Here is a 26,843-nt window from a genome sequence, read left to right as displayed (position 1 = left end):
GAGGGAAGGATTGGGAAGCCTCTTGGGAAGAAGGGAAGAACTGGGAAGCTCTGGGAATTATGTAACAGGTTCTGTACACTTTGGGATACTCTTTGCCACTATGCTTTGTAGTCTTCTGTAGCTTCACCAATTGCTTTTCCATTTAAACTTTCCATCACTCTCCAATCCGTTTGTGTGAGTCTCATTCTTTTGTCCCTTTCGGGGCAAGAGAGGATCTGTCTGGCCCCAAACCAGCACAACCATGAAGACAGTGGAACACTGGAACAGGTTTGAGGAGGGACAGGGAGATGGTTGAGGCTCCATCCCTGGAGATATTCAAGGTGAGGATCGAAAGGGCTCTGAGCAACCTGATCTAGTTGAGGATGTCTCTGCTGACTGCAGAGGGCGTTGGAGTAGATGACCTCCAGTGGTCCCTTCCAACAAAGACCATTCTCTGATTCTATGATTCTGTAATTCTATGACATGGCATTGAATCAGAGAATGGAGTATATCCACCTTTCCAGAATCCACTCTCCAGGGCACAGCTGTCCAGTTCAGCTTTTGTCCAAGCCTTACTTTTGCTGTGAACCTGCATGGAAGTAGAAGTTCTCTAACCCCAAGTATGCAGAGCACTCAGAGACCAGGTGTGCTTTGCCTTTCCTAATCCCAGCCCTGCAGACTCAGCATGACAAACATTCTCCCTAGAGCAAAGGGGAACACACCAGAAGCCACTGGCACAGCCAATCTCTTGGCCTCTCAACCAAGCACATGAAAGGAGCTGGCCTGGCCAAGCAAGCTTCTGAGACATGAGGAAGTGAAATGGTAGCGTTGAGGAAGCCAAAGGCCAACCTGTGCCATAGGCTGGGAGGTTTGGCTTTGGGACTGAGTCTGCTGGGAAATGACTGCTCACATGCAGTGCCTGTGGGCCTGGGGCAGTGCAGGAGCAGCATAAAAGAGACTCCTTCTGCTCACTCTCTCATCCACTCCTCTGGCCTCCATCTCCTTGGACCCAGGTGAGTAGAAGCTCTTTCTCCACTTGCTGCTTACTCTCTTCCTCCTTTGGGATTTCTGAGCCCATAGCTGCTCCTTTGTCCCATGTGAGTTCTTGTACCTGCTTGGCATGAGATGGGGAAGGGGGTAACCCTGTGCATGCCTGAGTCTCCTCCCTTGGTTTGGTCACTCTTGTCAGGGCTGGTTTAGGCTGAGGGGAGGTGAGACTGGTGGGATTCCTTACACAGCCTCCAGCCCTCACCTCCAACTCATAACTTTTCTTACTTTTGATGGGCTCTCAGGCTTGTCCTCAGCAAGCCCTCATGCTCTGCTTCCCCCTTGCTCTCTCTGCAGGTTCAGCTCCAGCCCAAGCCATGTCCTGCTACACCCCCTGCCTGCCCTGCCAGCCCTGCGGCCCAACCCCGTTGGCCAACAGCTGCAATGAGCCCTGTGTCAGGCAGTGCCAGGACTCCACCGTTGCCATCCAGCCCTCCCCTGTGATAGTGACCCTGCCTGGCCCCATCCTCAGCTCCTTCCCACAGAACACCGCCGTGGGCTCCTCCACCTCTGCTGCCGTTGGCAGCATCCTCAGCTCTCAGGGGGTGCCCATCAGCTCCGGGGGCTTTGGCCTCTCTGGCCTCTCCGGCTTGGGCCGTGGCTTCTGCGGCAGGAGCTGCCTCCCCTGCTAGAGCTGCTCCACCTACATCACCCTCATGTCCTTCTTTTCACTCATTAAACTTCTGCTGCATCCCAGCCCCTTCCTCTGTGTCATCCTCTCCTCTGCAGATGCTCTACGAGGATGTCCAGGCACAGAGCCCTTGGCCAGGGCTGCTTCTGGCAGGGTTCTGCCAGGGCTGGCACAGGCCAGCACTGAGCACACTCAGTCATGCATCAGGGGAGCCTCCATCTTCTCAGCTTCTTGCCTTCTTGGCTCTGGGTGGAATGGCCCCCGGCAGCTCAATGAGGACCTCTGTGCTGTACAGCTTGTCCTTATCCTGGGTGTCACGGTCCAAGCAGTGGACTCATGATGGTTCGTTACCGTGATCTCAAAGTGCAAAAACTCAAGTGACTCTCTCCAGCAGGGTTCACTTCAATCAGCAGCAAAACTTTATTGTTTAACCATAGGAGGTAGAGAAAAGTGAGAGGAGAAAGAGGGGAAAAGGGAAGGAGGTCTATAGCTACCAATAATGCAAGGCTCCAATGACATCTCTCTGGTCCTGGGTCCATTCCTGCTGGTCCTTCCCTTCTTAGTAGGGAAAGCTTTCCTTCGATGACTTCTTCTTGTTACTTCTTCAAAACTTCTTCAGAACTATTCAGGTAACACGCTCTCACACACAGAACACACATGAAAAACTCCCAGGGAAAATTCCAACTTCCCCTTTCTAGTGAGACAACTTCCCCCCTGTCGATGTCTGAAGTCTGCCTATCTGTGCCCCTTGTGCCCCCATGAGTAAGGACTCCACACCTGCTCAAGGAGGCATGTCTGAGGTGTGGTCTGCCTTGGAGGTGGGTAGGCTTAGGCCAGGAGGTGTTTTCATATTATAATGCCATTATAATGAGAAGAGTTCACTACAGTTCATGGTTCCCTTGGCAACACCAGGCCCTTAGTCTCTCTTGACTGCCGTTCCGTTTCTCCATTCCAAAGTGATCATTGCACACAGAGGGTCATCCATCAGACTTGGCAGGGACAGACCCCTGGTACCATCTAGGTCTCTCCCACAGAACCTGCACCTGGAAAACCATGGAGACTGCATTCCAATGCACAGGCTCAGTCACTTAATCAGTAACATATTATGGAGTGAATGCAAAACTCATGCTAAGAGCTTAGCCTGAATTTCGGTCCTTCTCCTTGGGGCAAGGGGGTCCCGATTCCTGATGTGCTGGGTTACACCCATCCTGGATGGGGATGAAAGAACCCAGCCCCCAGGTGGACAAAAGAAACTTGATCCAGGTGGGACTTGGTTCCTCCCTCCCAGGAGGAGGGGTCCCCTGGCTCAAAGGTGGTCTACTCCACTCCCCCTTCCTGTCCAGCAAGCCTATCAAAGGGTGGACATCTCACTGCTTGCCTCGTCTGCTTGAAAGAACATCGCTGCTGCTGCTGCTGCTGCCTCCTGCACTGACCATGTGGCTGGGGCCTACTTCTTCCAACTGAATCCGCTCACATCCAGGGCAATACAAAGCCATCCAGGCTTGGCTTTGTATATTTTCCCATTTACCCTCATCCCTTACCTTTGTGAACCCTCCCTGTTAGTGATTTTTTTTTTTTTTTAATGTACCTCTTCCGCTTCCAAACCAATTCCAGACTATTTCTTTTGTGAATTTACCTCTCCCCTCCCCTACCCCTTTTTTTTCCTTTCCTCCCTCTCTACCTTGCCGGGAAAAAGGGAGGGGGGAGGAATCTCAATCTCTTATCATTTGAGCTCCTAAACTCCAGTCAGAGCTCAAAACAGCACAATATTTTTGGCACCCAACATGGGGCTTGGAAAATAATATTTTGTTTGAAAAGTAATACTTGATTGGGAAAGAAAGGTTTGGAAGTAGAGATGTTAATTTTACAGACTCTTATAGTTCAAGTTTTTGGAAGGGCTGTTGGCTGGATCTTTGGGACACGTGTATATACTACTGATTTACCATGTGATGTGGTTAATGATAGAGATGCTGCTCGACTGGGTAAAAGCCTTACCCATGCAGTTTTGCCTGTACCTCCTGAATTCCATCAACTTTATTGGCAGAGGGAACTTCTCAAACTTCTCTGACAGAAAGAACTTTTCTGAAGCCTATTATGAAACTAACCGTGTAGATCAGAATGTTTTTGAAGGACAATGGCACTCTATAACAATATGTTCCATAGGCTTAAATGTAATCTTGATAATCAGATCAGCTCTGGCCGCATGGGGAGGGGGAGGTGCTAACCCATTAAGAGCTCTCTGCAGAGGGACAATAGGCTCAAGGAAGTCTTTTGTAAGCCTTGATGGCTGAAGGGTGGAGAGCTGCAAACACTCTAGACACTGTGATACTGTTTGCAAAAACCAGAGGGAGGGGTCTGGCTGCAGTGACTGCTGTCCAGCCCGACTGGGGCTGGCCCAGCCTGAACCCCAGCCCGAGCCCCAGCCCGAGCCCCAGCCCGAGGGTTTGACCCCCCAACAACAACTTCACACCTAACCCCTGATGCTCCTACACACATAGTTTCTCCAGCACCGGTCACCACACGCAGGAAAAAGGTGCAAAAATCAGCTCCAAACACGAATGGTGAAGAAGGCACCTCAGCAGGACTCAGCACATCTCAGAACCCACCAGCAGATGAGGAGGACTCAGATCAGGAGATAACAACCATCACATCTCTGCCCAGAAAAGAATTAAGGCAAATTCGTCTGGACTACGCACAGAAAGAGGGTGAGACAATACTAAACTGGACCCCGAAATGCTGGGATGAGGGTGCAGAAACTGTAGAGCTAGATAAGAGGGAGGCAAAGCTCCTAGGCTCCCTGTCTCGTGATGCTGATCTGGACAAAGAGCTAGCAAAACTCAATGGAACACACACTCTCTGGGCCTGGATTATTGATGCTATAAAGGTATCCTACCAGAGAGGATTTGCCCTGGGCCCCAGTTAAATGGATAGCTGTGGAACAGGGCATTCGGTACCTGAGACAGATGGCTGTGCTGGAGCTGGAGCCAGCTCCCCTTGGATCCAGATGAGGTGCTCATGAAATGGTCCTTCGTAAAGAAACTCACCCAGGGTGCCCCTCAAAGATATGCACACACACTAGGAGGGATGCTCCTGACTGGGCAGGATGGAAGTCCTAAAACTGTGTGAGTTTGCTAGTGACCTGAGGGAATATGAGGACAGTGTCAATCAGAGGCCCATAATCTCAGTCATAAAGACACTGTCAAAGAGATTAAGGCCTCCATGTCTGAATTGCAGAAGGGGGACGACACCTCTTTTCCCCCTTCCCCTTCTCCTTCAGAATGGATCCATGTTTCAGCCATCAGGAATAAACATCCTTCTCCTCCTAGGAGATCACCCCAAGCTGATCAGGGGATGTCAAGGGGGTCTCTGTGGAGAATTTTCTGTGACCATGGAGAAAACATGGACAGCTGGCATGGCCAACCGATCTCTGCCCTCTGGGCCAGAGTACAGGAACTGCAAGGTGGCCACAATGGGAATAGCTTGCCCAGGAGAAGGGCAGCCCCAGTTTCCCAGGGTGGTTGTTCTCATTCAAGAGACCCTTCTCTCTGTGACAAGTGTGGGCATGGCTGCCAGCATTAGAGGTGCCATGCCTCCAGCCAGCCAGAGGTCAGGGACAACAGAGTGTACTGGGATGTGTTTGTGAAATGGCCTGGCACTTCAGAAGCCCTGAAGTACCGAGCTCTGGTGGACACAGGGGCCCAATGCACCCTGATACCCTTGAGCTACAGAGGGACCGAGCCCATAACCATTCAAGGAGTCACAGGGGGCTCACAGGATTTGACTGTACTGCAGGCTGAGATAAGCCTGACTGGGAATGAGTGGGGAAAACACACCATAGTGACTGGTCCAGATGCACCTTCCATTCTTGGCATTGACTTTCTGCAAGAGGGACGTTTTAAGGACCCTAAGAAGCACAAGTGGGCATTTGGGGTAGCAGCTGTAGGGACTGCAGACAGGGAACAGCTCTCTGCTATGCCCGAGTTGTCAGATGACTCCTCCGTAGTTGGCAGCCATAAGGTGCAGGATTTGAAGTTACCAATTGCTCCTCACATAGTGCATCACAGGCAATACAGGACCAACTCTGCACCCAATACATCAACTGATTCAATGACTGGAGAGCCAGAAGGTCATCAGCAAGGCTCACTCACCCTTCAACAGCCCAATATGGCCAGTGTGGAAGGCAAATGGGGAATGGAGATTGACTGTGGACTACCGTGGCTTGAATGAAGTGACTCCTCTGATTAGCGCTGCTGTGCCAGACGTGGCCTCCTTCTTTTCTTCTGCTGTCCTGGTCTGGCAGCACCAAAGGGAGCCTAGGGAGGACCTGCTGGCCTTGCTCCCTCTGTGGGCCAGGCACATGGACACCTGCTGGGAGCTCCACCACAGCCATGGAGCACAGAGTCCCTCCTGCCCCTGCTTTGTGACATCCACCCTTCTCTGCCCTGTTTCCAGCGTCTGACTCATTAAAGTTCTGCTGCATCCCATCCCAGATTTCTGTCCCATCCTTTCTCCTGGAGATGCTCAGGGCTGCGAGTCAGGAAGTTCTTCAGCCTGGCTCTGCAGTGACACAAGGTTGCATTGAGTATTTGCAGTTATGCCCCAGTTCTCCCTGCTCTGCCTTTGGGAGAGGTGAAGCCTCTCCATGTCCCCACTCGCTCCCAACTTCTCCAGGGCAACTATCTCCTCACACTTGCTGCCGCAGTGTCCGCAGAAGGAAGGACCATGCAGGTGTGGTTCATGGTGGGGTAACATTGTCCTGCTGCCACATAGGTGAGGACAGTCCTTGTTACCATATTATTCCCATCCACTGGATTCTGGCAATGTCCACTCTGTCGTTTTGTTTCCAGGAAATGTATCTCCTGTGCAGGTCCTTTGTCCTTGCTGCGTTTATGTATGTTGCTTTGTATGAGAACGTCTCTCAGCCTCCCATCTCCTCCTTTCTCTTAGCGGTATTGTTGACCCTGATCACAGGATCACAGAATGGTAGAGGTTGGAAGGGAACTTTGGAGATCATTGAGTCCAAGCCCACAACTAATGCAGGTACACCTGGATCACAGGGTCACAGGATCACAGGATGTTAGGGGTTGGAAAGGACCTCCGAAGATCATCAAGTCCAACCCCCCTACCAGAGCAGGACTGTAGAGTCCAGCACAGGTCACACAGGAATGCATCCAGATGAGTCTTAAAAGGCTCCAGAGAAGGAGATTCCACAACCTCTCTGGGAAGCCAATTCCAGTGCTCTGTAACCCTCACAGTGAAGAAGTTCCCCCTCATGTTGAGGTGGAACCTCCTGTGCTGCAGTTTACGTCTGTGCTCCTTGTCCTATCCCAGGGTGCCACTGAGCAGAGCCTGTCCCTGTCCCCTCCCTCTTGATCTCCAGCCCTCAGATATTTATAAACATTTATTAAATCCCTTCTCAGTCTTCTCCTCTCCAGGCTAAACAGCCCCAGGGCTCTCAGCCTCTCCTCACAAGGCAGTGCTCCAGTCCCTCAATCGTCCTGGTAGCTCTCTGTTGGACTCTCTCGAGTAGATCTCTTGAACTGGGGAGCCCAAAATTGGATGCAATATTCCGGGTGTGGTCTCACCAGGGCAGAGTCGAGGGTGAGGGGATCCTCCCTGGGTCTGCTGGCCACACTCTTAATGCACCCCAGGATCCCATTGGCCTTCTTCGCCACAAGGACACATTGCTCGTGCAGAACTTGTTATCCACCAGCACTCCCAGGTCCATCTCCTCAGGGCTGCTCTCTAGCAGATCGCCTCCTAACCTGTACTGCTGCAGTTTATTATTTCTTCCCAGGTGAAGGACTCTTCACTTATTCTTGTTGAACCTCATTAGGTTCCTCATTGCCCAGCTCTCGGTCTGTCCAAGGGTGGTGGGTTGAAAATGCCCCCAAAATAAAATTGCAAGACTAGCTCAGTGGAAGCAAATGAAGCTCTATTTGCAAGCAAAACTACAATCTAGAAATATGGATTCCAATGAATATGTAGAGAATATACATTATTTACATATATATACAATATATAAACAGCACAATACCCCCCTGGACTAGAGCAGGGGGTTACTTACAGCTTCCCCATCCCTGCTCCCTTCCCCCCAACCCAAAGAGAGAGAAAAGAGCAGAAGACAGCTTGTAAGCACTTAGCCACAACAAAGAACGCAGCCAAGCCTTTTACATCCAATGGTAATTTATTTACATTCTACCACTTTCCTACTCAGTCTGTGGAAAATGTTTCTTGGCACAGCCTAATGCACCGCTTCTAAATAATTCCATTGGTTGCTAATGCTATCCATCTAATCTACAAAATGTACAATAATGAGTAGTAAAGTTCGTCTTTTCAGTTCATCCTCCATTCGAGATCTCTCAGACAGAGGTGATTCAAAAGTTCAAAAAACAGGAAATAAAAGAACACCTTTGTCTCTTCTTTTGGGTGCTATGGTGTCCCTGAAACAGAAACTCCTAGCAGCGTGTACTATACACTCTGAATTTAAACTCTCTCAGCCAAAGTTAGATTTCTTTGTGGAACACTCTGAATTTCACCATTCTCTTGCATTCCCCAGTGGGTGTGCCCAAGACCTTCAGCAGAAACCACCCCTTGAATAGGTTTGGCCTCTCCTGAAGGAGAAAATACTCAGTTTTCCCTCACAGATTCTTTTCTTGAATAACAGCAACTTTATCACCTTCTACCCTTTGTAACAGATCTGATTGTGCAGGTCCAGCTCGATTTACAGAACCTCTACTATTTACCAGCCAGGTTGCTTGTGCTAGATGTTTCTCCCAGTTTTTCACAGATCCATCCCCAATGGCTTTCAGAGTGCTTTTCAGCAAACTGTTGTAGTGTTTAATCTTTCCTGCAGCTGGTGCATATTAGGGGATGTGGTATAGCCACTCGATGCCCTGCTCTTTGGCCCAGATTTTTATGAGATTGTTTTTGAAATGAGTGCTATTTTCTGACTCAATCCTCTCTGGAGTTCTGTGTCTCCACAGGATTTGTCTTTCCAGACCAAGAAATGTAGTTGCATGAGGAACTGGATAAGTTTCCAACCATCCAGTGCTCGCCTCTACCATAGTCAGCACATATTGCTTACCAGATGGAGAACGAGGTAGAGTGATGTAGTCAATCTGCCAGGCTTCACCATACTTGTACTTGGACCATCGGTCACCGTACCACAAGGGCTTGATCCGCTTTGCCTGCTTAATAGCAGCACAAATGTCACAGTCATGGATGACTTGTGTGATAGCATCCATGGAAATGTCAATGGATCTGTCACGAGCCCATCGGTAGGTTGCATCTCTACCTTGATGTCCTGATGAGTCATGGGCCCACCGAGCTAAGAACAGCTCACCTTGGTGTTTCCAGTCAAGATCAGGATCAGGATCAGAGTTTGTGTCCACCTGGGAAACTCTTGCAGCTAGATCTGCCTGATGGTTGTGTTGTTGTTCCTCAGTAGCTTTGCTCTTAGGAATGTGAGCATCGATGTGTCTCACTTTCACTGGGATTCTCTCAATGCGAGCAGCAATGTCTTGCCACAGATCTGCAGCCCAGATAGGCTTTCCTTTCCTCTGCCAGCCATTCTTCTTCCAGTCTTTCAGCCAACCCCACAAGGCATTGGCTACCATCCACGAGTCAGTGTAGAGATAAAGCTTTGGCCATCTCTCACGTTCAGCTACGTTAAGAGCTAGCTGGACAGCTTTTACCTCTGCACATTGACTGGATTCTCCTTTTCCATCTCTTGCCTCTGCAACTCTGTGTGTTGGACTCCATACTGCAGACTTCCACCTTCGCTTGTTTCCAACAAGATGACAAATATAATTTGCCTCTGAGCCTTTGTAGCCACAACTCCAGAAACCAAGTGGATATCTGCATGTCTCACATGGAGCTCTCTGCCATATACACCAGGTTGGACCATTGTCACTTGCAGCCATGTATGCACAAAATGCAGACCAAGCAGATCCTGGGCTGCATCAGGAGAAGTGTGGCCAGCAGGTCAAGGGAGGTGATTCTCCCCCCCTACTCCGCTCTGGTGAGACCCCACCTGGAGTACTGCATCCAGTTCTGGAGCCTCTATTACAAGGGGGATATGGACATGCTGGAAGGTGTCCAGACAAGGGCCACCAGGATGATCAGAGGGCTGGACCACCTCTCCTATGAGGAGAGGATGAAAGAGTTGGGGCTGTTCAGTCTGGAGAAAAGAAGGCTCTGAGGTGACCTTATTGTGGCCTTCCAGTATCTGAAGGGGGCTACAAGAAAGCTGGGGAGGGACTTTTTAGGCTATCAGGTATTGATAAGACTGGGGGGAATGGAATAAAGCTGGAAGTGGGAAGATTCAGACTGGACGTAAGGAAGAAGTTCTTCACCATGAAAGTGGTGAGAGCCTCTGTAGTGAATAAACTAGCCAAAAATGTCTTTTAAAATTTTGCTGGGAATAAAGAAGCAAGCAAAGAAAGCAGCATGTTGGGCTGAGAAAAAGGGACAAAAATACAGCAAAAGCAATAGTTTTTCTTTCCTTCTTATATAGCTATCTCATTTACATAAACAGACTCATGCTAAATAGAAGGCAGGGATATGACAATGAGCCACATGAGAATGTTCTCAAGTGCTCGGGAGAAAAAACGGGATCAGAGAGTAAAACAATCTTTCTCACAGAATGCTGAAGGCCTCCCACATTCTTATCTGACACACACATTCCAAGGCAGAGCCAGGCAAGACCGCCTTTATCTATGGTCTGTCTAGTAAGAGGTCAAATCAAGCCCCTTAAAACAGCTTTTACGATCTTCCAAAAGAAATTCACTGATCTTAACCCTTCACTTGACTCAAGTCACATATTCCTCCATGAATATTGTAAAAATATTCACAACAGCCTGGAATGGGTTGTCCAGGGAGGTGGTTGAGGCCCCATCCCTGGAGGTGTTTAGAGCCAGGCTGGATGAGGCTTTGGCCAGCCTGATCTAGTGTGAGGTGTCCCTGCCTATGGCAGGGGGTTGGAACTAGATGATCCTTGTGGTCCCTTCCAACCCTGACAGATTCTATGATTCTACAAATATGTTCTTAATGTCTGGACCAGTTCAGACAAGTCCCAAACCCATGGCTTCTTCTCTTTCTTCTCTTCTCACTTTATCTGGTCAAAAGCTGCTTGTTGCTCAGGACCCCACTGGAAACTGATTCTCTTTTGAGTCACATCATAAAGAGGCTTAACAATCTGACTGTATCCAGGAACGTGCAGTCTCCAGAATCCCACTGTACCTAAGAAACGTAGAGTTTCCTTTTTATTGGTGGGATTTGCCATGGTAGAGGCTTTGTTTATCAACTCCATTGGAATGTGATTGCGACTATCCTGCCAGCACACTCCCAGAAACTGGATTGCTCTGGCAGATCTTTTCACCTTGTCTCACTTATTGGCCAATCCAGCTTTCAAGAGAATGTCAATTATTTTGTTACCTCTCTCAAAGACTTCCTCAGCAGTTTTACCCCAGATGAGGATCTGAATGTGTTCTGGAGCTCCACCTTTCTCCAAAGCATCATGGATCACTGCATGACAAATTGTTGAACTGTGTTTCCAGCCCTGGGGTAAATGATTGATGATGATGCTAAAAGCATCAACCCAAGGTCTGCACACCTCAGGACACATTTCACTCTTGTCCCACCCAACAGTCCTTAGCCAGCATGACTCTGGGTTCACAAACATCTAACAGCCCAAGAGTGTTCATCAACAGCACTGAACAGCTCATGCAAGGGAGAGCAAGGACCTTGGGAACCTGCTCAACAAAACCATCCACAGCAGCCCCAGAAAGGAAGAGGGAGATTTCTTCCCTCCTCCCCTCCCCTCCGCAGCACAGCAGGGCCTCAATGCCAGGGCAAAGCCTTCGGCTCTATGAGCCTGTTGCCAGGCTCAGCCAGATGCAGAGCTGAGCAGTGCAGCCAGCAGACTGCCTGAGCTGCACCACAGCCTGCCAGCCAGGGACTGCTGCAGCTGGACATGAGCAGCTCAGGCTGACACTGGCTCCAGCCCCCCATAAAACACCAAAAAGGCTGTGGGGGCTTTACTTTGTGTGGTGGCCAGCTGCCCACCACCACACTCTGTCACTTCCTCTCCTGAACTGGAAAGGGAAGAGAAAATAAGATGCAATTCTGGTGGGTCAAGCAAAGGCAGTTTCAGGAAGAAAAGCAAAGAGCTGCCTGCAGAAGCAAAATGAGAAGATTTCTTCTCTTCCTGCCACCATCAGGTGCTGTGCAGCCACTCCTGGGCAGCAGAACCTCAAGACACTTAGTGGTTGCTTTGCAAGGCAAATGCCTTAACCAGGAATGTCCCTCAGCCTCTCATCTCCTGCTTTCTCTTAGCATTTATTGCTGACCATGATGGCACAGGATGTGGAAGGTTGCCTTGGTGAGCCTGGGACACCTCTAACTGTGTCCTGAAGAGTCAAACCCCAAAACATGCCCTAACCCAGGCAATGGGCTAAGCTCCTGTGAATGTACAAACCTGGACATTTCCTGGGTTCCAGATGGTCCATGTAAACACATAGCATGTGTGACTGACCTTGTAACACATCTATGAACTCTGTGTGCCCCTGCCCATGTTTGGATATGCCCCATCCTATAGGTTCAGCTATCAGGTTTCTCTCTTACCAAAGGGCATTCATTGTCTTGGGACAGTTTTACACCAGCCAAGAAGGTAGGCAGTGTGCCTTGTTCTCACCCAGAAAGCAACAAGAGCCAAATGATGCCAGAGGAGCAGCTGAAGAGCTTGTCCTAACAGGCCAACCACAGCTGGGCCTTGCTCCTCGACCAAGGCAGAAAGGGGAAAACTCCAAGAGAATTGAATCCCAGAAGAGCCACAGAAAGGCTGCAGCCCGGCGACAGAGCACACAAGAGAGAGAGGCCCTTAGCCCTCTCTGAGCCAAGAGCCACTTGAACTATAGTCACATCATCTGGGAAGATACAGGACAAAGGAGCAAGCTGTGAGTCCTGGATAATCTGCTACAGAATCCCATCTGTGGGAAACCACAGATCACAGAACCTTTATTACCAATTTGAATCAGAGTATTGGAAATTCTTAGACCCGCGCTTACATCGTTTCACTGTCTTCATATGTGGAAAATATCACTCACAACTGCATGACAGAACCTGTAAACAGACTTCAGAATTAAGTTCCAGTGGTGTGTGAAGATACCACTGCCAGAAATATTAACTATAAAAAATATGAATATATATTTTATTACAAATTGCTGTGTTCCCTCCTGAAATCTTACCTACCTCCCAGCCTTCTGGCCTTTTGGAGATGCAGTTGGAGAGACAGCCTCAGCCATCAAAACCCAGAACACTCCTGTGTCATCAAAGCCATTCTAGCCACAAGGACAAAGAAGCAGTAGGAGGGATAACATGTTCACTGTCATCTGGAAGACAATCTCTCTGTGTCCTTGTTCCCGAAGCCCAGCTCCTCAGCTGTGAGGAGCACCCAACGCAGCCAGTCCCATCCTGCTAGGCAACCAGGAAAGGAAGACTCGGAAGCATCCTCCGTCGCCCTCTCTGGTTCTTCCTTCTGACCATGGGCAGTGGGGTGGTGAGCCCAGCCTGAAACTGGGATCATGTGCAGGTGAACGGAGTGGGGAAGGCAGCTGCTGAAAAGGGACTTTTTGAGGTGAGTTGCCCTATGCTGTGAGACAAGCAAGCAGGAGAAATATTTGAGGAGGACAACAGAATAACTCCGTATTTTCGGAAAGGTGGATTGGACATAAATGCAGCAAAGAAAAAGGACCTGCACAGGAGATACATTTCCTGGAAACAAAACGACAGAGTGGACATTGATAGATCCCTGTGGATGGGATCAATAAGGTAACAAGGACTGTCCTCACCTATGTGGCAGCAGGACAATGTTACCCCACCATGAACCACCCCTGCATGGTCCTTCCCTCTGCGGACACTGCGGCAGCAAGAGTGAGGAGATTGTTGCCCTGGAGATGTTGGGAGCGAGTGGGAGACATGGAGAGGCTTCACCTCTCCCAAAGGCAGAGCAGGGAGAACTGGGGCATAACTGCAAATACTCAATGCAACCTTGTGTCACTGCAGAGCCAGGCTGAAGAACTTCCTGACTCGCAGCCCTGAGCATCTCCAGGAGGAAGGATGAGACAGAAATCTGGGATGGGATGCAGCAGAACTTTAATGAGTCAGATGCTGGAAACAGGGCAGAGAAGGGTGGATGTCACAAAGCAGGGGCAGGAGGGACTCTGTGCTCCATGGCTGTGGCGGAGCTCCCAGCAGGTGTCCATGTGCCTGGCCCACAGGGGGAGCAAGGCCAGCAGGACCTCCCTAGGCTGCCTCCGTGGTGCTGCCAGACCAGGGTAGCAGAAGAGAAGGAGGCCACAGGAGGGCCAAGAGAGAGTGTCAGAGGGCAAAGGCAGGCATGGGCAGTGCTGTGCCAGAGCCCAGGCTGGCCCTGTCCTTTTGCAAGGGCTGCTGGGGTTGCTCAGCCCCTCTGAAAGCAGCAAGCGGATGCTGTGCCCAGGGCAGAAGCAGTTGGTGGGGCCCTGGGGGCCTTGCCCAGGGCCATGGGCAGCAGCTCTAGCAGGGGAGGCAGCTCCTGCCGCAGGAGCCACGGCCCAAGCCAGACAGGCCAGAGAGGCCAAAGCCCCCGGAGCTGATGGGCACCCCCTGAGAGCTGAGGATGCTGCCAACGGCAGCGGAGGTGGAGGAGCCCACGGCGGTGTTCTGTGGGAAGGAGCTGAGGATGGGGCCAGGCAGGGTCACTATCACAGGGGAGGGCTGGATGGCAACGGTGGAGTCCTGGCACTGCCTGACACAGGGCTCATTGCAGCTGTTGGCCAGCGGGGTTGGGCCGCAGGGCTGGCAGGGCAGGCAGGGGGTGTAGCAGGACATGGCTTGGGCTGGAGCTGAACCTAGGAGAGGCATAAGGCAAAACAGAAGAGGTAGGTGAGCAGCAATTTTCACCTCACCATGATGAAGACAAGTTACAAGGTGTAGACAAGAGTTGAGGGAATTGGACAGAGGCCCTGGAATTTCTTCTTCCCCTCAGTCCAAAAGAGCCCTGCCAAGAATGCCCAAGTCCAGCATCTTCCCATCTAGTCTTTAGCTCATCTCAGCCAACCCCCTGCCTCTCTCTGTAACACAGCTTCTGCTTCATTCCCTCTTGCATGGAAGCATGCCCCCATAACCCAGCCTGATATAGGATCTGTGCATAGAAATCCCAGAGGACAAGGTGGAGGACAATAGGTTCCAATCTTACCTTGTTCCAAGGAGATGGAGGCCAGACGAGTGGATGAGAGAGTGAGCAGAAGGAGTCTCTTTTATACTGCTCCTGCACTGCCCCAGGCCCTCAGGCACTGCATGTGGGCAGTAATTTTCCAGCAGACTCAGCTCCAAAGCCAAACCTCCCAGCCCGTGGCACAGGTTGGCCTTTGGGCTCCTTGACGCTGCCATTTCACTTCCTCATCTCTCAGATGCCTGCTCAGCTAGGCCTGCTCCTTTGATGTGCTGGGCTGAAAGGCAAAGGAGATGCCAGGCAGTGCTCTGTTGGTGTGGCCTGTTTTGAAGGCCATGCCACATGCCTCTGTCTCATGGCTGTCTCTCAGCTCACTCCAACAGTCCCTGGCCATTGCATCCCTGGGCAGCCAGGCTGTGCAAAGGAGACAGAGAAAAGGTGGAGGTGTTCTGGACTGTGGTCTTTACTATCAGGATTTGATATTGGAAGATCAAGCTACCAACATCCACTGGATAGTGCACAGAACAGACATCTGCAGATCAGGTGTGTGAGCCTTCAGCCTTACAGGACAGCAATGATGCCTGTGAACTGGTGCCATGCCTCCGGGGAGTTGGTTGGTGTTAACCAAAGGTTGCCCTCAACTGCTTTTGAAAGTCACCACAGTCATGGGATGCATCTGAGGACTGGCAGAGATCCGATAGGTATCCTGACTTCAGGAGTGGCACAAAGGAGAAGGTGGGGAATGAGAGGCCTGTGAGCCTTGGAACTTGGAATCCATGCCATGCCTCAGTTTACCCAGACAGACGTGAGTGCCCTTCGCAGTAACGCATCGTAAAAGCCCAGGAGCAGACAGGAGTCCCTCTTGCTGGGTGAGCCAAGACCCCAGGAACCTTCCCCTTGCTGCGAGAAGTCGCTGCCAGCATAAGCACCGCTTTGCAAAACCAGGCCTCGTAGTGAAGACACCGAAACAGGCTACTTGGCTAAGAGCCTGAAACCCCAGGATACTCTGCAGATCCTGGGAAGAAGCTTCACGAGCCGCCCGCCGCCGTGCCCAGGCCAGCCCAGCCACGGAGACAGCGCGGCAGGCGGCATCCCTGCCAGCAACCAGCTCTAGTCTCTTGCCATGGCAGGCACCTGGGAGCGCCTCAGAAGCCTCACCGACTGCCATTACAGCAGCAGCACCCCTCCACTTGGGGGGAACTTGTTGTGAGTAACTAATTTTATTTTGCCTCCTTTTAATGGTTCTGTTGAGTCTCCCCCAGTGGTCGAGTGCCATATGGCACTGGGGATTCTCTTTCTCACTTTTTTTTCTGGTTTGCTTAAAATTGCTTGAATTGTTAAGCGTTGCCTAAATACTGTACATTGCCATTGTAAATATATATTCCAGCTGTGCACCAAAGCTATTAGTGAGTTTTGGGCATTTTTTCATATTAATAAATAATTATTGATATCATATTTGCCTTATTAATTTTATCCTAAATCATAACTATAACAGTGGGCTTCAAACCAAGGACTGCCTGGGAAAAGTTGACTCATGCAAACCAACTGAAGCACTCCAGGGCAAAAATGCTGACCAGGAAGACCTTGTCTGATTCCAGGAATGGGTTCACTGGAGGCTTATGGAATTTTTAGAAGTGGCAAGTCCTGCACCCAGAAAGAACCTCTTTGTTATGGGTTTCAGACTGGGATGTCTCTACCATAGAGACCGAGGGCAAGATAGGTGCAGTGTAATTTTTTGTTATTTCATTCCCAGAATGCCTGCATCTCCTCTTCCAAATTAACAGCACAGGCTGTTCACCCCTTCTCCTCTCCCTGCTCCATTCCTGACACGTTCCCTTACCTTTCAAATGCAGGGGAGTAGGGCCAGGTGCTGGCAAGCCTGATTTTCTTTCTGCCTCAGTCAGGCCTAGGTAGGGAGGTACAGGCAGGCATGGGCGGGAGGTGGGGGGAGGGCATTTGAGGCCTGGGTTTTGGTCTGGTTTGTGGGAAGGTGATGGCCTAGTGAGGTTTTGGAGAAGCCCAGACTGGAGAGCTGGGCTGAATATGAACTCTTGGGTATTTTTGCATGTTTTAGTACTATTATGTTAGTTGTGAAGAGTACTTCCATTTAAAATTTCAGTTCTTTCCAATCCTCTGTGGAGTGTTTTCCCTTACCCCTTTGGGAAAGTGTGAAAGAGCATCTGTCTCGCTCCTTAAACCAAAGACTCTTGCAGCAGCACAGCCTGGGGACAGAGATATCTTACAAACTTACAGGGTCACAGGATGTTAGAGGTTGGAAGGGACCTCTGGAGATAATCGAGTCCAACCCTCTGCCAGGTGTCACAGGAATGCATCGAGATGGGTCTTGAAAGGCTCCAGAGAAGGAGAATCCACAGCCTCTCTGGGAGCCTGTTTCAGTGCTCTGTGACCCCCACAGTGAAGAAGTTCCTCCTCATGTTGAAGTGGGACCTCCTGTGCTGTAGTTTATATCCATTGCCCCTTGGCCTATCACAGGGTGCAAGTGAGAAGAGTCCTCAGACCCTGCAGTGCCTCATGACTGAGAATGTCAGAATGCCTCAAGAAGGTGGCAAAAGGCAAGTCCTGCAACTGGCAAGGGAGAACCTCTTACAGAGTTGTGGACTGGGGACTGAGCTATGCTATGCTCTTAGATCCCACCGACCACCTCTGTATAGATCAGCCTGTGGGGGAGGGTCTTGGCAAATGAGATCAGGTTGTGATGAGGAGCTCTGCTAAGTACTCCAGTGAGGAAAGAAAGGGTTCCAGAAGACATCTTCCCACTGGCTGGAACACATCCCAGGGTCCTATGCGACAGACGTTATCCTGGCATTAGGACCCTAGCACACCTCCACTTTCCATGTGCCAAAGGCCTCCTCAGCCTGCAGAACAAATCAGCACCATGGGGGCACAAGGAAAGGTCTTGCAGCTCCCCAAGGAGTGGAGGCTGGCAGGACACTGCAGTGCTGCATGCCTGAGGGTGCTCAGGACAGGTAGGAGCTCAGAAGACCCCTGGGTACAAGAAGAAGTCTCAGAGCACATCAAGGAAGAGATTCACTTCCCTGTCCTGCAGACATGGAGGCAGCTGGGACGTGTCCCAGTAGGCCAAGGAAATGCCTTCAGCAGCCAAGCTTCAGGGACAGCCTCTCCCTGCCCAGGGCCAGTCCCAGTCTCAGTCTCAGTTTGGCCTGGCCATGTGGCAGCCTTTTGGCATGAGGCACAGCCAGCAGTGAGCTGTCTGCAGGCTCCTGTCCCACACAGGGCTGGATCCCCTGTGGCCAGGGCAGCTCCATCCCAGCCTGAGGAAAAGGAGCCTTGAGCACAGGGCTGTGCCTGAGCACACAGCTCCAGGGACACCCAAGAGCCACTGTATGCTGCAAGGACCTTCTTGTCACCACTCCAACTGCTTCAGGGGCTGCTCACAGTCAGTAGGTTTTGGGAAAGTGTCTCCTGCTGGTCAGTGGCCAAAGTGTGTGGCTAAGGTCTCTGATGATATGAGTGGGAGGAACAAGTTACCATCCCAAAGCCCTGCACACCCCTCAAGTATGAAGAGGGACCTGGTTCCACAGGGCTGTGCAGGGATCCCAGGGTTTGGGAGGGCAGCTTTTTCCTGCCATAAGGCTGCTGGTGCCATTCTTTGGGAACCACCATAAACTGCCAAATAAAGGGAACAAGCAGGAAGGGATGGCAGTGGTGGCATGATGTGAGCATCCTTCTGCAAAAGGGGTGGAAAACAACCTCCTCAGATTTTCCCACACCCATGGCCCCTTGATGCACAGAGCTCTCCAGCACTTGGAGTGAATGCCTGCCTGTGGTGATGTGTCCCTGGCTGGGAAATCTCAAGCCCTTTCATGTTGACACTTGAAAGGATCCTCTGAGACCTGATGCTCACATCAGAAATGAGGAAATGTAATGGTATCCTTGATGGAACCAAAGGCCAACCTGTGCCATGGGCTGGGAGGTTTGGCTTTGGAGCTGAGTCTGCTGGGAAATGACTGCTCACATGCAGTGCCTGTGGGCCTGGGGCAGTGCAGGAGCAGCATAAAAGAGACTCCTTCTGCTCACTCTCTCATCCACTCTTCTGACCTCGATCTGCTTTCCTCACTTCACCCTCATCCTCTTCTTCCTTCTTTGGGATTTCTCAGACCTCATCTGCTCCTTTGTCCCCTGTGAATTCTGGTAGCTGCTTTCTGTAGGAGGGGAAGGGTGGTAAAAGTTGTGCCATGACTGGGGCTTGGTTGAGATGTCTGCAGAGTTAAGAGCAAGCAGGGATCTCCTTGGGTTTCGTCACTCTTGGCATGACTCCTTTAGGAAGAGGGGCAGGTGAGATCAGCTGTAGTCCCTAGACAGCCTCTAGCACTCTTCACCTTATGACTTGCATGCCTTGTTGTGGGCATAGAGGCTTCTCAGCAAGCCCTCAAAATCTGCTTCCCTGTGTCCTCTGCCAGGTTCAGCTCCAGCCCAAGCCATGTCCTGCTACACCCCCTGCCTGCCCTGCCAGCCCTGCGGCCCAACCCCGCTGGCCAACAGCTGCAATGAGCCCTGTGTCAGGCAGTGCCAGGACTCCACCGTTGCCATCCAGCCCTCCCCTGTGATAGTGACCCTGCCTGGCCCCATCCTCAGCTCCTTCCCACAGAACACCGCCGTGGGCTCCTCCACCTCTGCTGCCGTTGGCAGCATCCTAGGCTCTCAGGGGGTGCCCATCAGCTCCGGGGGCTTTGGCCTCTCTGGCCTCTCTGGCCTGTCTGGCTTGGGCCGTGGCTCCTGCGGCAGGAGCTGCCTCCCCTGCTAGAACTGCTCCACCTACATCACCCTCATGTCCTTCTTTTCACTCATTAAACTTCTGCTGCATCCCAGCCCCTTCCTCTGTGTCATCCTCTCCTCTGCAGAAGTCTGGTGAGGTTGTTTTCCATCACTCTTAAGATTGCACAGATCCCCTGTCAGGGAGGATCATCCTGGGCACACAAATGCTCCCAGGCCTGATGGCACCATGCCTCCTGCTCCCTTTGCCCTTTCCTGCTTGGTGGGACAAAGTCATCCCCTCTGGTGGCAGTCTCTGTGGGTATCCAATGCCACCTTCAGGAGGCTGAAAAGGGAACACATCTCAATTACTCAACCAGCCTGCTGGAGTCAGGTCCCTCCTCCCTACACGAGAGCTGTGCTAGGGCTCAGGTCAGCCTCCTCACACCCCCATGCACTTGGGCCACACACTTTGGCCCCTGACCAGGAGCAGAGACTTTCTCAACACATGCGAACCACCCTGCAAGGCCCTTGGGTTGTGGGAACACTTGCAAGGAGGTCATGCCAAGGGCAAAAGCCATTTGGGCTGCCTCAAGTTGTGTACTCAGGTTCATCCCAGAGCTTGGAGCAGTTTTCCTGGGTTATGGCTGGAGCTGCCCTGGCCACAGGGGATCCAGCCCTTCGTGGGACAGGAGCCTGCAGACAGCTCACTGAGAGTGGGAGCGGCCCTGGGCAGGGAGAGGCTGTCCCTCAAGCTTGGCTGCTGAAGGCATTCCCTTGGCCTCCTGGGACTTGTGCCAGGGGCCTCCATGCCCGCAAGGCAGGGAAGTGAATCTCCTCCTTGATGTGCTCTGAGACTTCTTCTTGTTCCAAGGGTGCTGCTGAGCACGTCACCTCCCTCAGCATCCCCAGGCATGTGCAACTCCCAGAGCCTGCCCTCTCTCATTTACTGGGGAGTTCCTTGCTTCCTGTGATGGTTTGAAACTGTCTTTTTAATTTTTCCTTGCAAAGTTCAGAACAGAGAAAGTGAAAGAATGTAAATAATTCACTATTGGGTGTAAGAAAGCAAAATAACTATTGTTCTAAACACTTCCATTGGATAGATAGAAATGTTTAGGAAATATTACCCAAAACAAAGTAGGCATTCTGCACATTCTGCGTTCGGCAGTGGGGGCAGTTGCTGGGCTGTCTGGCTGCTGTTTCTTCTTCTCTTCTGGCTGAAGATAACACCCTGACCTTGGCAGCTAAGTTAACAATTTTCTGCTTAACTAACTCTGCTTCTCTGTCCAGGGGCGTCTGGGGGGGAAGCTCCTGGGAGAGGGAGGCCCCTTTGGGAGGGTCCCCTTGGGGGGAAGCAAAGGGAGATCGGTTATGCTTTTCTGTTGATTGTATATATTTGTGAATGTTGTGAATTTTGTATATTTGTACATATTCATTGCATTTCATTGTCAATTTTAGACTCTGTTTGTAAATACAGCCCTTCATTTGCTTTCAGACTGAGCTAGCCTGGTTATTGTTGGTGGGGGGGGGGAATTTCAGCTCACACCGACACACTTTTTATTTTTTTGGCGCTCCAACTCGGGGCTCGATTGCTTGTTTGATTTATTCCTGCTCAGATTAGGAAGCAAAATGAAACTGTTTTGGATTTTGAGTAATTTTATTTCCTCTGTTATCAGTGTGATTGTCTACAGATGGGCTGTTTCCTGCATGATAGACAAGATTGTGAGATATGTGGCATATAAGTCGTTTCTTTGGGTTAAGAACAAGTTACTGAATGCTGTTGAATTCTGTTGTGGTCTTATTGGGCTTAGAAGATATGGTAACTCAACTATGGATCTGCTAGCAGACACATTTGAGTTTGTTACTCCTCTTACAACTACAGAGGGTCTTTGGAACCAGTGGTACCCTAGATATCTTGTGCTAGCCTTAATTTTGTTGTTTCTTGGAATAATCATATGGCTGCTGATAGCACTGTGTCAAGAAAGACATAAGGCTACTCGCTCTTCCGACCTGCGTAGATGTAAGAGGAAATATAGAAAAGCTCAGAGAGGTTCGGAATTGGTTTCTGGTTCTGATTACGGTGACCAGGAAATCACAGTTCAGGTTTGTGAGAAAGCTGCTGATAGTTTTGACTCAGAGCCAGCAGCAGTAGCTGCGGGACCTTTGCCAGAATCTGAGATAACAGACTCGGGTACACAGGCAGACATAGTTACACAGACAAACTCGGCGACACAGACAGACTTGATCACACAGGCAGAGAGGGGTACACGGGCAGACATGGCTACACAAACAGACACAGCTGCACAGAGAGAAATGGTTGTGCAGACAGACATAGTTACACAGAGAGAAATGGTTGTGCAGACAGACATAGTTACACAGAGAGAAATGGTTGTGCAGGCAGACATAGTTACACAGGGAGAAATGGTTGTGCAGACAGACATAGCTGTGCAGGCAGACACCATTAACGAGGCACAGTCTCCTCCTCCTCCTTCTGCTGCCCAGACAGACGCAGCAGTGGCTGCAGGATCTCAAAGCATACCTCCTGCCAACCCTGCACAGACTCCCTCTGCTCCTGCTAACCATGCACAAAATTCCTCTACTCCCTCCAACTCTGCTGTGAACGTGAAACACAATCCAGTAAATTTGGTGGCCACTGTAAGCAGAAAGCGTAAAGGAGCTGCAGGAGGAGATGCAGATGCTGCAGGAGATGGTGCAGATGGAGATGAGGGTCCTTCTACTCAGGGTCCCTCTGTTAAGAAAGATCCTCCTGGTGAGGAAGAGAAGGTTAGCCTTAAAACTCTGCAAGACCTTTTGAGACCCCACATGGATGATGGAGATGTAGACCCTGCTGAATTAGCAACTGCAGGCAGTGCCTCTGAACTCAAGGAAATTCAACGGAGGATTAAAATAGGATTATGGGGACAGCGACCTCAGGATGATGATGATGATGAGGATGAGGATGACATACAATCAGCTAATGCACCCAGACTGGAAATTAGACATGTGAGGAAGGATTACATCAGAGGAGATAATGAGCCAGTCCTGTCTTGGCTAGCCAGGTGTTTTGATATGGGAGCCCCAGCACTGGTGGTAGGTGACAAGTCGGCCTCTCAGTTGGGGATGCTCTCAAAGGATACTGGCATAGACAGGCACCTAGGCAAGTGCATTGGTAAAGTTTCTCTGTGGGCACACCTCCTACTGGCAGTCTCGCTGAGGTACCCCAGCAGAGATGATTTACCATGGAACCCTAAGCCTTGGACCACAATAGCTGAGGGAATCAAGCGTCTGAGAGAATTTGCTGTGAGAGAAGTAATGTATGGAGATCATAAGACTCTGAATCCTGATGAAATTCCTGTTGGAACAGGCCTTGCCAAAAAGCTCATTAAGCTTGCTCCTCCTAATTATGCTACTATTCTGGCAAGCAGGATTGTGGCAAGAAATTATGGTGGAGCACCTCCTACTGTTGGCCATTTCACTGACCAAATGAGGCAATTGGAGGATAGTCTTGCACGTACTTCTTTGGTTTCAGCCATTGAAACTTTGTCTGGAAAGATTGAGAATTGCATGAAAGAGCTGAAGGAGGAACTTAAAACCTCCATATCCAACTTGATGAAGGGGGATGGTTCTGATTCCTCTTCCTCCAGATGGATACAAGTTTCAGCTGTTAGGAACAGACGTGCTCCAAGGAGGCCATTCCAGAATAGGTCAAACCAAAACAGACAGCAGAGGCAATCACGTGGCAGTATCTGGATAACTCTGCGTGATCAGTTTGGTGAGAACATGAACAGATGGGATGGTCAACCAACTTCTGATCTTTTCAAGAGGTTACGGGAGCTGCAGAGGGGCAGATCCCGAGGTAGCAATACCAGGAGGGTAGCTGTCGCTTCCTCAGTTTCCCAGAACAACTCTGATAGCTCCAACAGTGATCCTAATTCTGGTGCTGGACATTGTGCCAGCTGTACATGTGGAGGTAATCCCCACCATTAGGGGTGCCCTGCCTTCCTCCAGGGGGAGGTAAGGGATAATGGAGATAACAGAATCTATTGGGATGTGTACATCCAGTGGCCTGGCACTTCAAAATTTCAGAAGTACAGGGCCTTGGTTGACACAGGAGCTCAGTGCACCATAATACCATCAAATTATCAAGGGGGAGAATCTATAACTATTCAGGGAGTCACTGGTGGATCTCAAGAGTTGTTTAAGATAGAGGTTGATATAAGCTTAACTGGGAAGCAGTGGAAGAAACATACTATTGTAACAGGTCCTAATGCACCTTGTATTTTGGGAATTGACTTTCTGAGAGAAGGGCGTTTTAAAGACCCTAAGGGTTACAAATGGGCTTTTGGAATAGCAACTGTAGAAATTGATGGAGGAAAATTGAAGTTGTCCATTAGACCTGAGCTTTCAGATGAATCTGCAGTTGTGGGACAACATGAGATAGAGGATGTAAAGCTGCCAGTTGCTTCTCAAACTGTGCATCACAGACAATACAGAACCAACCGTGACTCTTTGGTGCCCATTCAAAACTTGATTCGTCAGTTGGAGAGTCAGAAGGTCATCAGCAAAACTCATTCACCTTTCAACAGTCCAGTCTGGCCTGTGCGAAAGCAGAATGGAGAGTGGCGTCTGACAGTTGATTTCCGTGCCTTGAATGAAGTAACTCCACTGATGAGTGCAGCTGTGCCAGACATGATGGAACTCCAATATGAGCTGGAATCCAAGCAGGCCAAACGGTATTCTACCATAGACATTGCAAATGCTTTCTTCTCTATTCCCATAGCAGAGGAATGCAGGCCTCAGTTTGCTTTCACCTGGAGAGGCATTCAGTACACATTCAATCGTTTGCCCCAGGGGTGGATTCACAGTTCAACCATCTGCCATGCAGTGATCCATGATGCTTTGGAGAAAGGTGGAGCTCCAGAACACATTCAGTTCATCGATGACATCATCGTCTGGGGTGAGACTGCTGAAGAAGTCTTTGAGAAAGGTAACAAAACCATTGACATTCTCTTGCAAGCTGGTTTCGCTATCAAGCGAGACAAGGTGAAAGGACCTGACAGAGAAATCCAGTTTCTGGGGGTGCGGTGGCAAGATGGTCGCCATCACATCCCAATGGATGTGATAAACAGAGTCTCCACCATGGCAAATCCCATCAACAAGAAAGAAACTCTGCGCTTCCTAGGCATAGTGGGATTTTGGAGACTGCACATTCCTGGATACAGTCAGATTGTGAAACCTCTATATTATGTGACTCGAAAGAGAAACAGTTTCCAATGGTGTCCTGAGCAACAAGCAGCCTTTGACCAGATCAAGCGAGAGGTAGTCCAAGCAATGGGTCTGGGACCTGTCCGAACTGGTCCAGACATTAAGAACATTCTGTACACAGCTGCGAGTGACAATGGCCCAACCTGGTGCTTATGGCAAAGAGCTCCAGGGGAGACACGAGGACGTCCTCTTGGTTTCTGGGGTTGTGGCTACAGAGGCTCAGAGGTAAACTACACTCCAACAGAGAAAGAGATTTTAGCTGCTTATGAAGGAGTGAAAGCTGCTTCTGAAGTGATTGGAACTGAGTCACAACTTCTTCTAGCTCCTAGATTGCCACTTCTGAATTGGATGTTCAAAGGCAAAGGTTCTTCACCACATCATGCAACAGATGCTACCTGGTCTAAGTGGATGGCTCTGATAACACAGAGAGCTCGAATGGGAAATCTCGAAAGGCCTGGTTTGGTGGAGGTGATCACAAACTGGCCAGAAGGCACAAGCTGTGCAAAACCTCCAGAGGAGAGAGTAACTCGCGCTGAGGAAGCTCCTCCTTACACTGATCTGTCTGATGATGACAAGAGATATGCTTTGTTCACAGACGGTTCCTGTCGTCTTGTTGGGAACAAGCGGAGATGGAAATCTGCAGTGTGGAGTCCAACGCGCAGAGTTGCAGAAGCGAGAGATGGAGAAGGAGAATCCAGTCAATGCGCAGAGGTAAAAGCTGTCCAGCTAGCTCTTAACGTAGCTGAACGTGAGAGATGGCCAAAGCTTTATCTCTACACCGACTCGTGGATGGTAGCCAATGCCTTGTGGGGTTGGCTGAAAGACTGGAAGACGAATGGCTGGCAGAGGAGGGGAAAGCCAATCTGGGCTGCAGATCTGTGGCAAGACATTGCTGCTCGCATTGAGAGAATCCCAGTGAAAGTGAGACACATCGATGCTCACATTCCTAAGAGGAAAGCTGCGGAGGAAGAACAACACAACCATCAGGCAGATCTAGCTGCAAGAGTTTCCCAGGTGGACACAAACTCTGATCCTGATCCTGATCTTGACTGGAAACACCGAGGTGAGCTGTTCTTAGCTCGGTGGGCCCATGACTCGTCAGGACATCAAGGCAGAGATGCAACCTACCGATGGGCTCGTGACAGATCCATTGACATTTCCATGGATGCTATCACACAAGTCATCCATGACTGTGACATTTGTGCTGCTATTAAGCAGGCAAAGCGGATCAAGCCCTTGTGGTACAGTGACCGATGGTCCAAGTACAAGTATGGTGAAGCCTGGCAGATTGACTACATCACTCTACCTCGTTCTCCATCTGGTAAGCAGTATGTGCTGACTATGGTAGAGGCAAGCACTGGATGGCTGGAAACTTATCCAGTTCCTCATGCAACTGCACGTAACACCATTCTTGGCCTGGAGAGACAAATCCTGTGGAGACACGGAACTCCAGAGAGGATTGAGTCAGACAACGGAACTCACTTCAAGAATAATCTTGTAAAAAACTGAGCCAAAGACCACGGCATTGAGTGGATATTCCACATTCCCTACTATGCACCAGCTGCAGGGAAGATCGAACGCTACAACGGTTTGCTGAAAACCACTCTCAAAGCCATGGGGGGTGGATCTTTGAAAAACTGGGAGAAACATTTAGCACAAGCAACCTGGTTGGTGAATAGTAGAGGTTCAGTGAATCGAGCTGGACGTGCCCAATCAGATTTGTTGCGAAAGGAAGAAGGTGATAGAGTTCCTGTTATCAGAGAAAAGAATCTGTTAGGCAAAACTGTTTGGGTATTTTCTCCTTCAGGAGAGGCCAAACCTGTCCGAGGGGTGGTTTCTGCTGAAGGTCCTGGTCACACCTATTGGGTGATGCAAGAAAATGGTGAAATTCAGTGTATTCCACAAAGAAATCTAACTTTGGCTGAGAGAGGTTAAATTCAGAGTGTTGCACAGATACAGCATCGCGCCCAA

At 50.2% G+C, this 26,843-nt stretch overlaps 3 protein-coding genes across 3 annotated transcripts; 2 read left to right on the top strand and 1 right to left on the bottom strand.

Annotated features, from left to right (window-relative positions):
- Nucleotides 1–1,343: 1,343 nt before the first annotated feature.
- Nucleotides 1,344–1,658, top strand: LOC128978560 (feather keratin 1-like). The gene has a single exon (XM_054396500.1). The coding sequence runs from the start codon at nucleotides 1,344–1,346 to the stop codon at nucleotides 1,656–1,658; it is 315 nt and encodes a 104-aa protein (XP_054252475.1).
- Nucleotides 1,659–14,215: 12,557 nt separating this feature from the next.
- LOC128978502 (feather keratin 1-like) lies at nucleotides 14,216–15,703 on the bottom strand. The gene is made up of 2 exons (XM_054396447.1): nucleotides 15,679–15,703; nucleotides 14,216–14,550 (listed from the first exon to the last, which is right to left on the bottom strand). The coding sequence occupies exons 1-2, from the start codon at nucleotides 15,701–15,703 to the stop codon at nucleotides 14,216–14,218; spliced, it is 360 nt and encodes a 119-aa protein (XP_054252422.1).
- A 3,632-nt stretch (nucleotides 15,704–19,335) lies between these two features.
- LOC128978569 (feather keratin 1-like) lies at nucleotides 19,336–19,659 on the top strand. Its single transcript, XM_054396508.1, has one exon. It carries the CDS (start codon nucleotides 19,336–19,338, stop codon nucleotides 19,657–19,659), a length of 324 nt encoding a protein of 107 aa, XP_054252483.1.
- The last annotated feature ends 7,184 nt before the right edge of the window (nucleotides 19,660–26,843 follow it).

Source organism: Indicator indicator, chromosome 37 (assembly GCF_027791375.1).
Source record: "Indicator indicator isolate 239-I01 chromosome 37, UM_Iind_1.1, whole genome shotgun sequence".
In the NCBI taxonomy this organism is placed as follows: Eukaryota; Metazoa; Chordata; class Aves; order Piciformes; family Indicatoridae; genus Indicator; species Indicator indicator.
Note: the sequence above shows the minus strand (reverse complement) of the source record. Positions and strands in the feature narration are given on the sequence as shown.

Coding starts and splice junctions, on each gene's coding strand:
- LOC128978560 (XM_054396500.1), top strand. CDS start 1,344: ATGTCCTGCTACACCCCCTGCCTGCCCTGCCAGCCCTGCGGCCCAACC.
- LOC128978502 (XM_054396447.1), bottom strand. CDS start 15,703: ATGCGTTACTGCGAAGGGCACTCAC. Junction 14,551..15,678: donor TTACTGCGAAGGGCACTCAC/GTCTGTCTGGGT, acceptor TGCCTCTCCTAG/GTTCAGCTCCAGCCCAAGCC.
- LOC128978569 (XM_054396508.1), top strand. CDS start 19,336: ATGTCCTGCTACACCCCCTGCCTGCCCTGCCAGCCCTGCGGCCCAACC.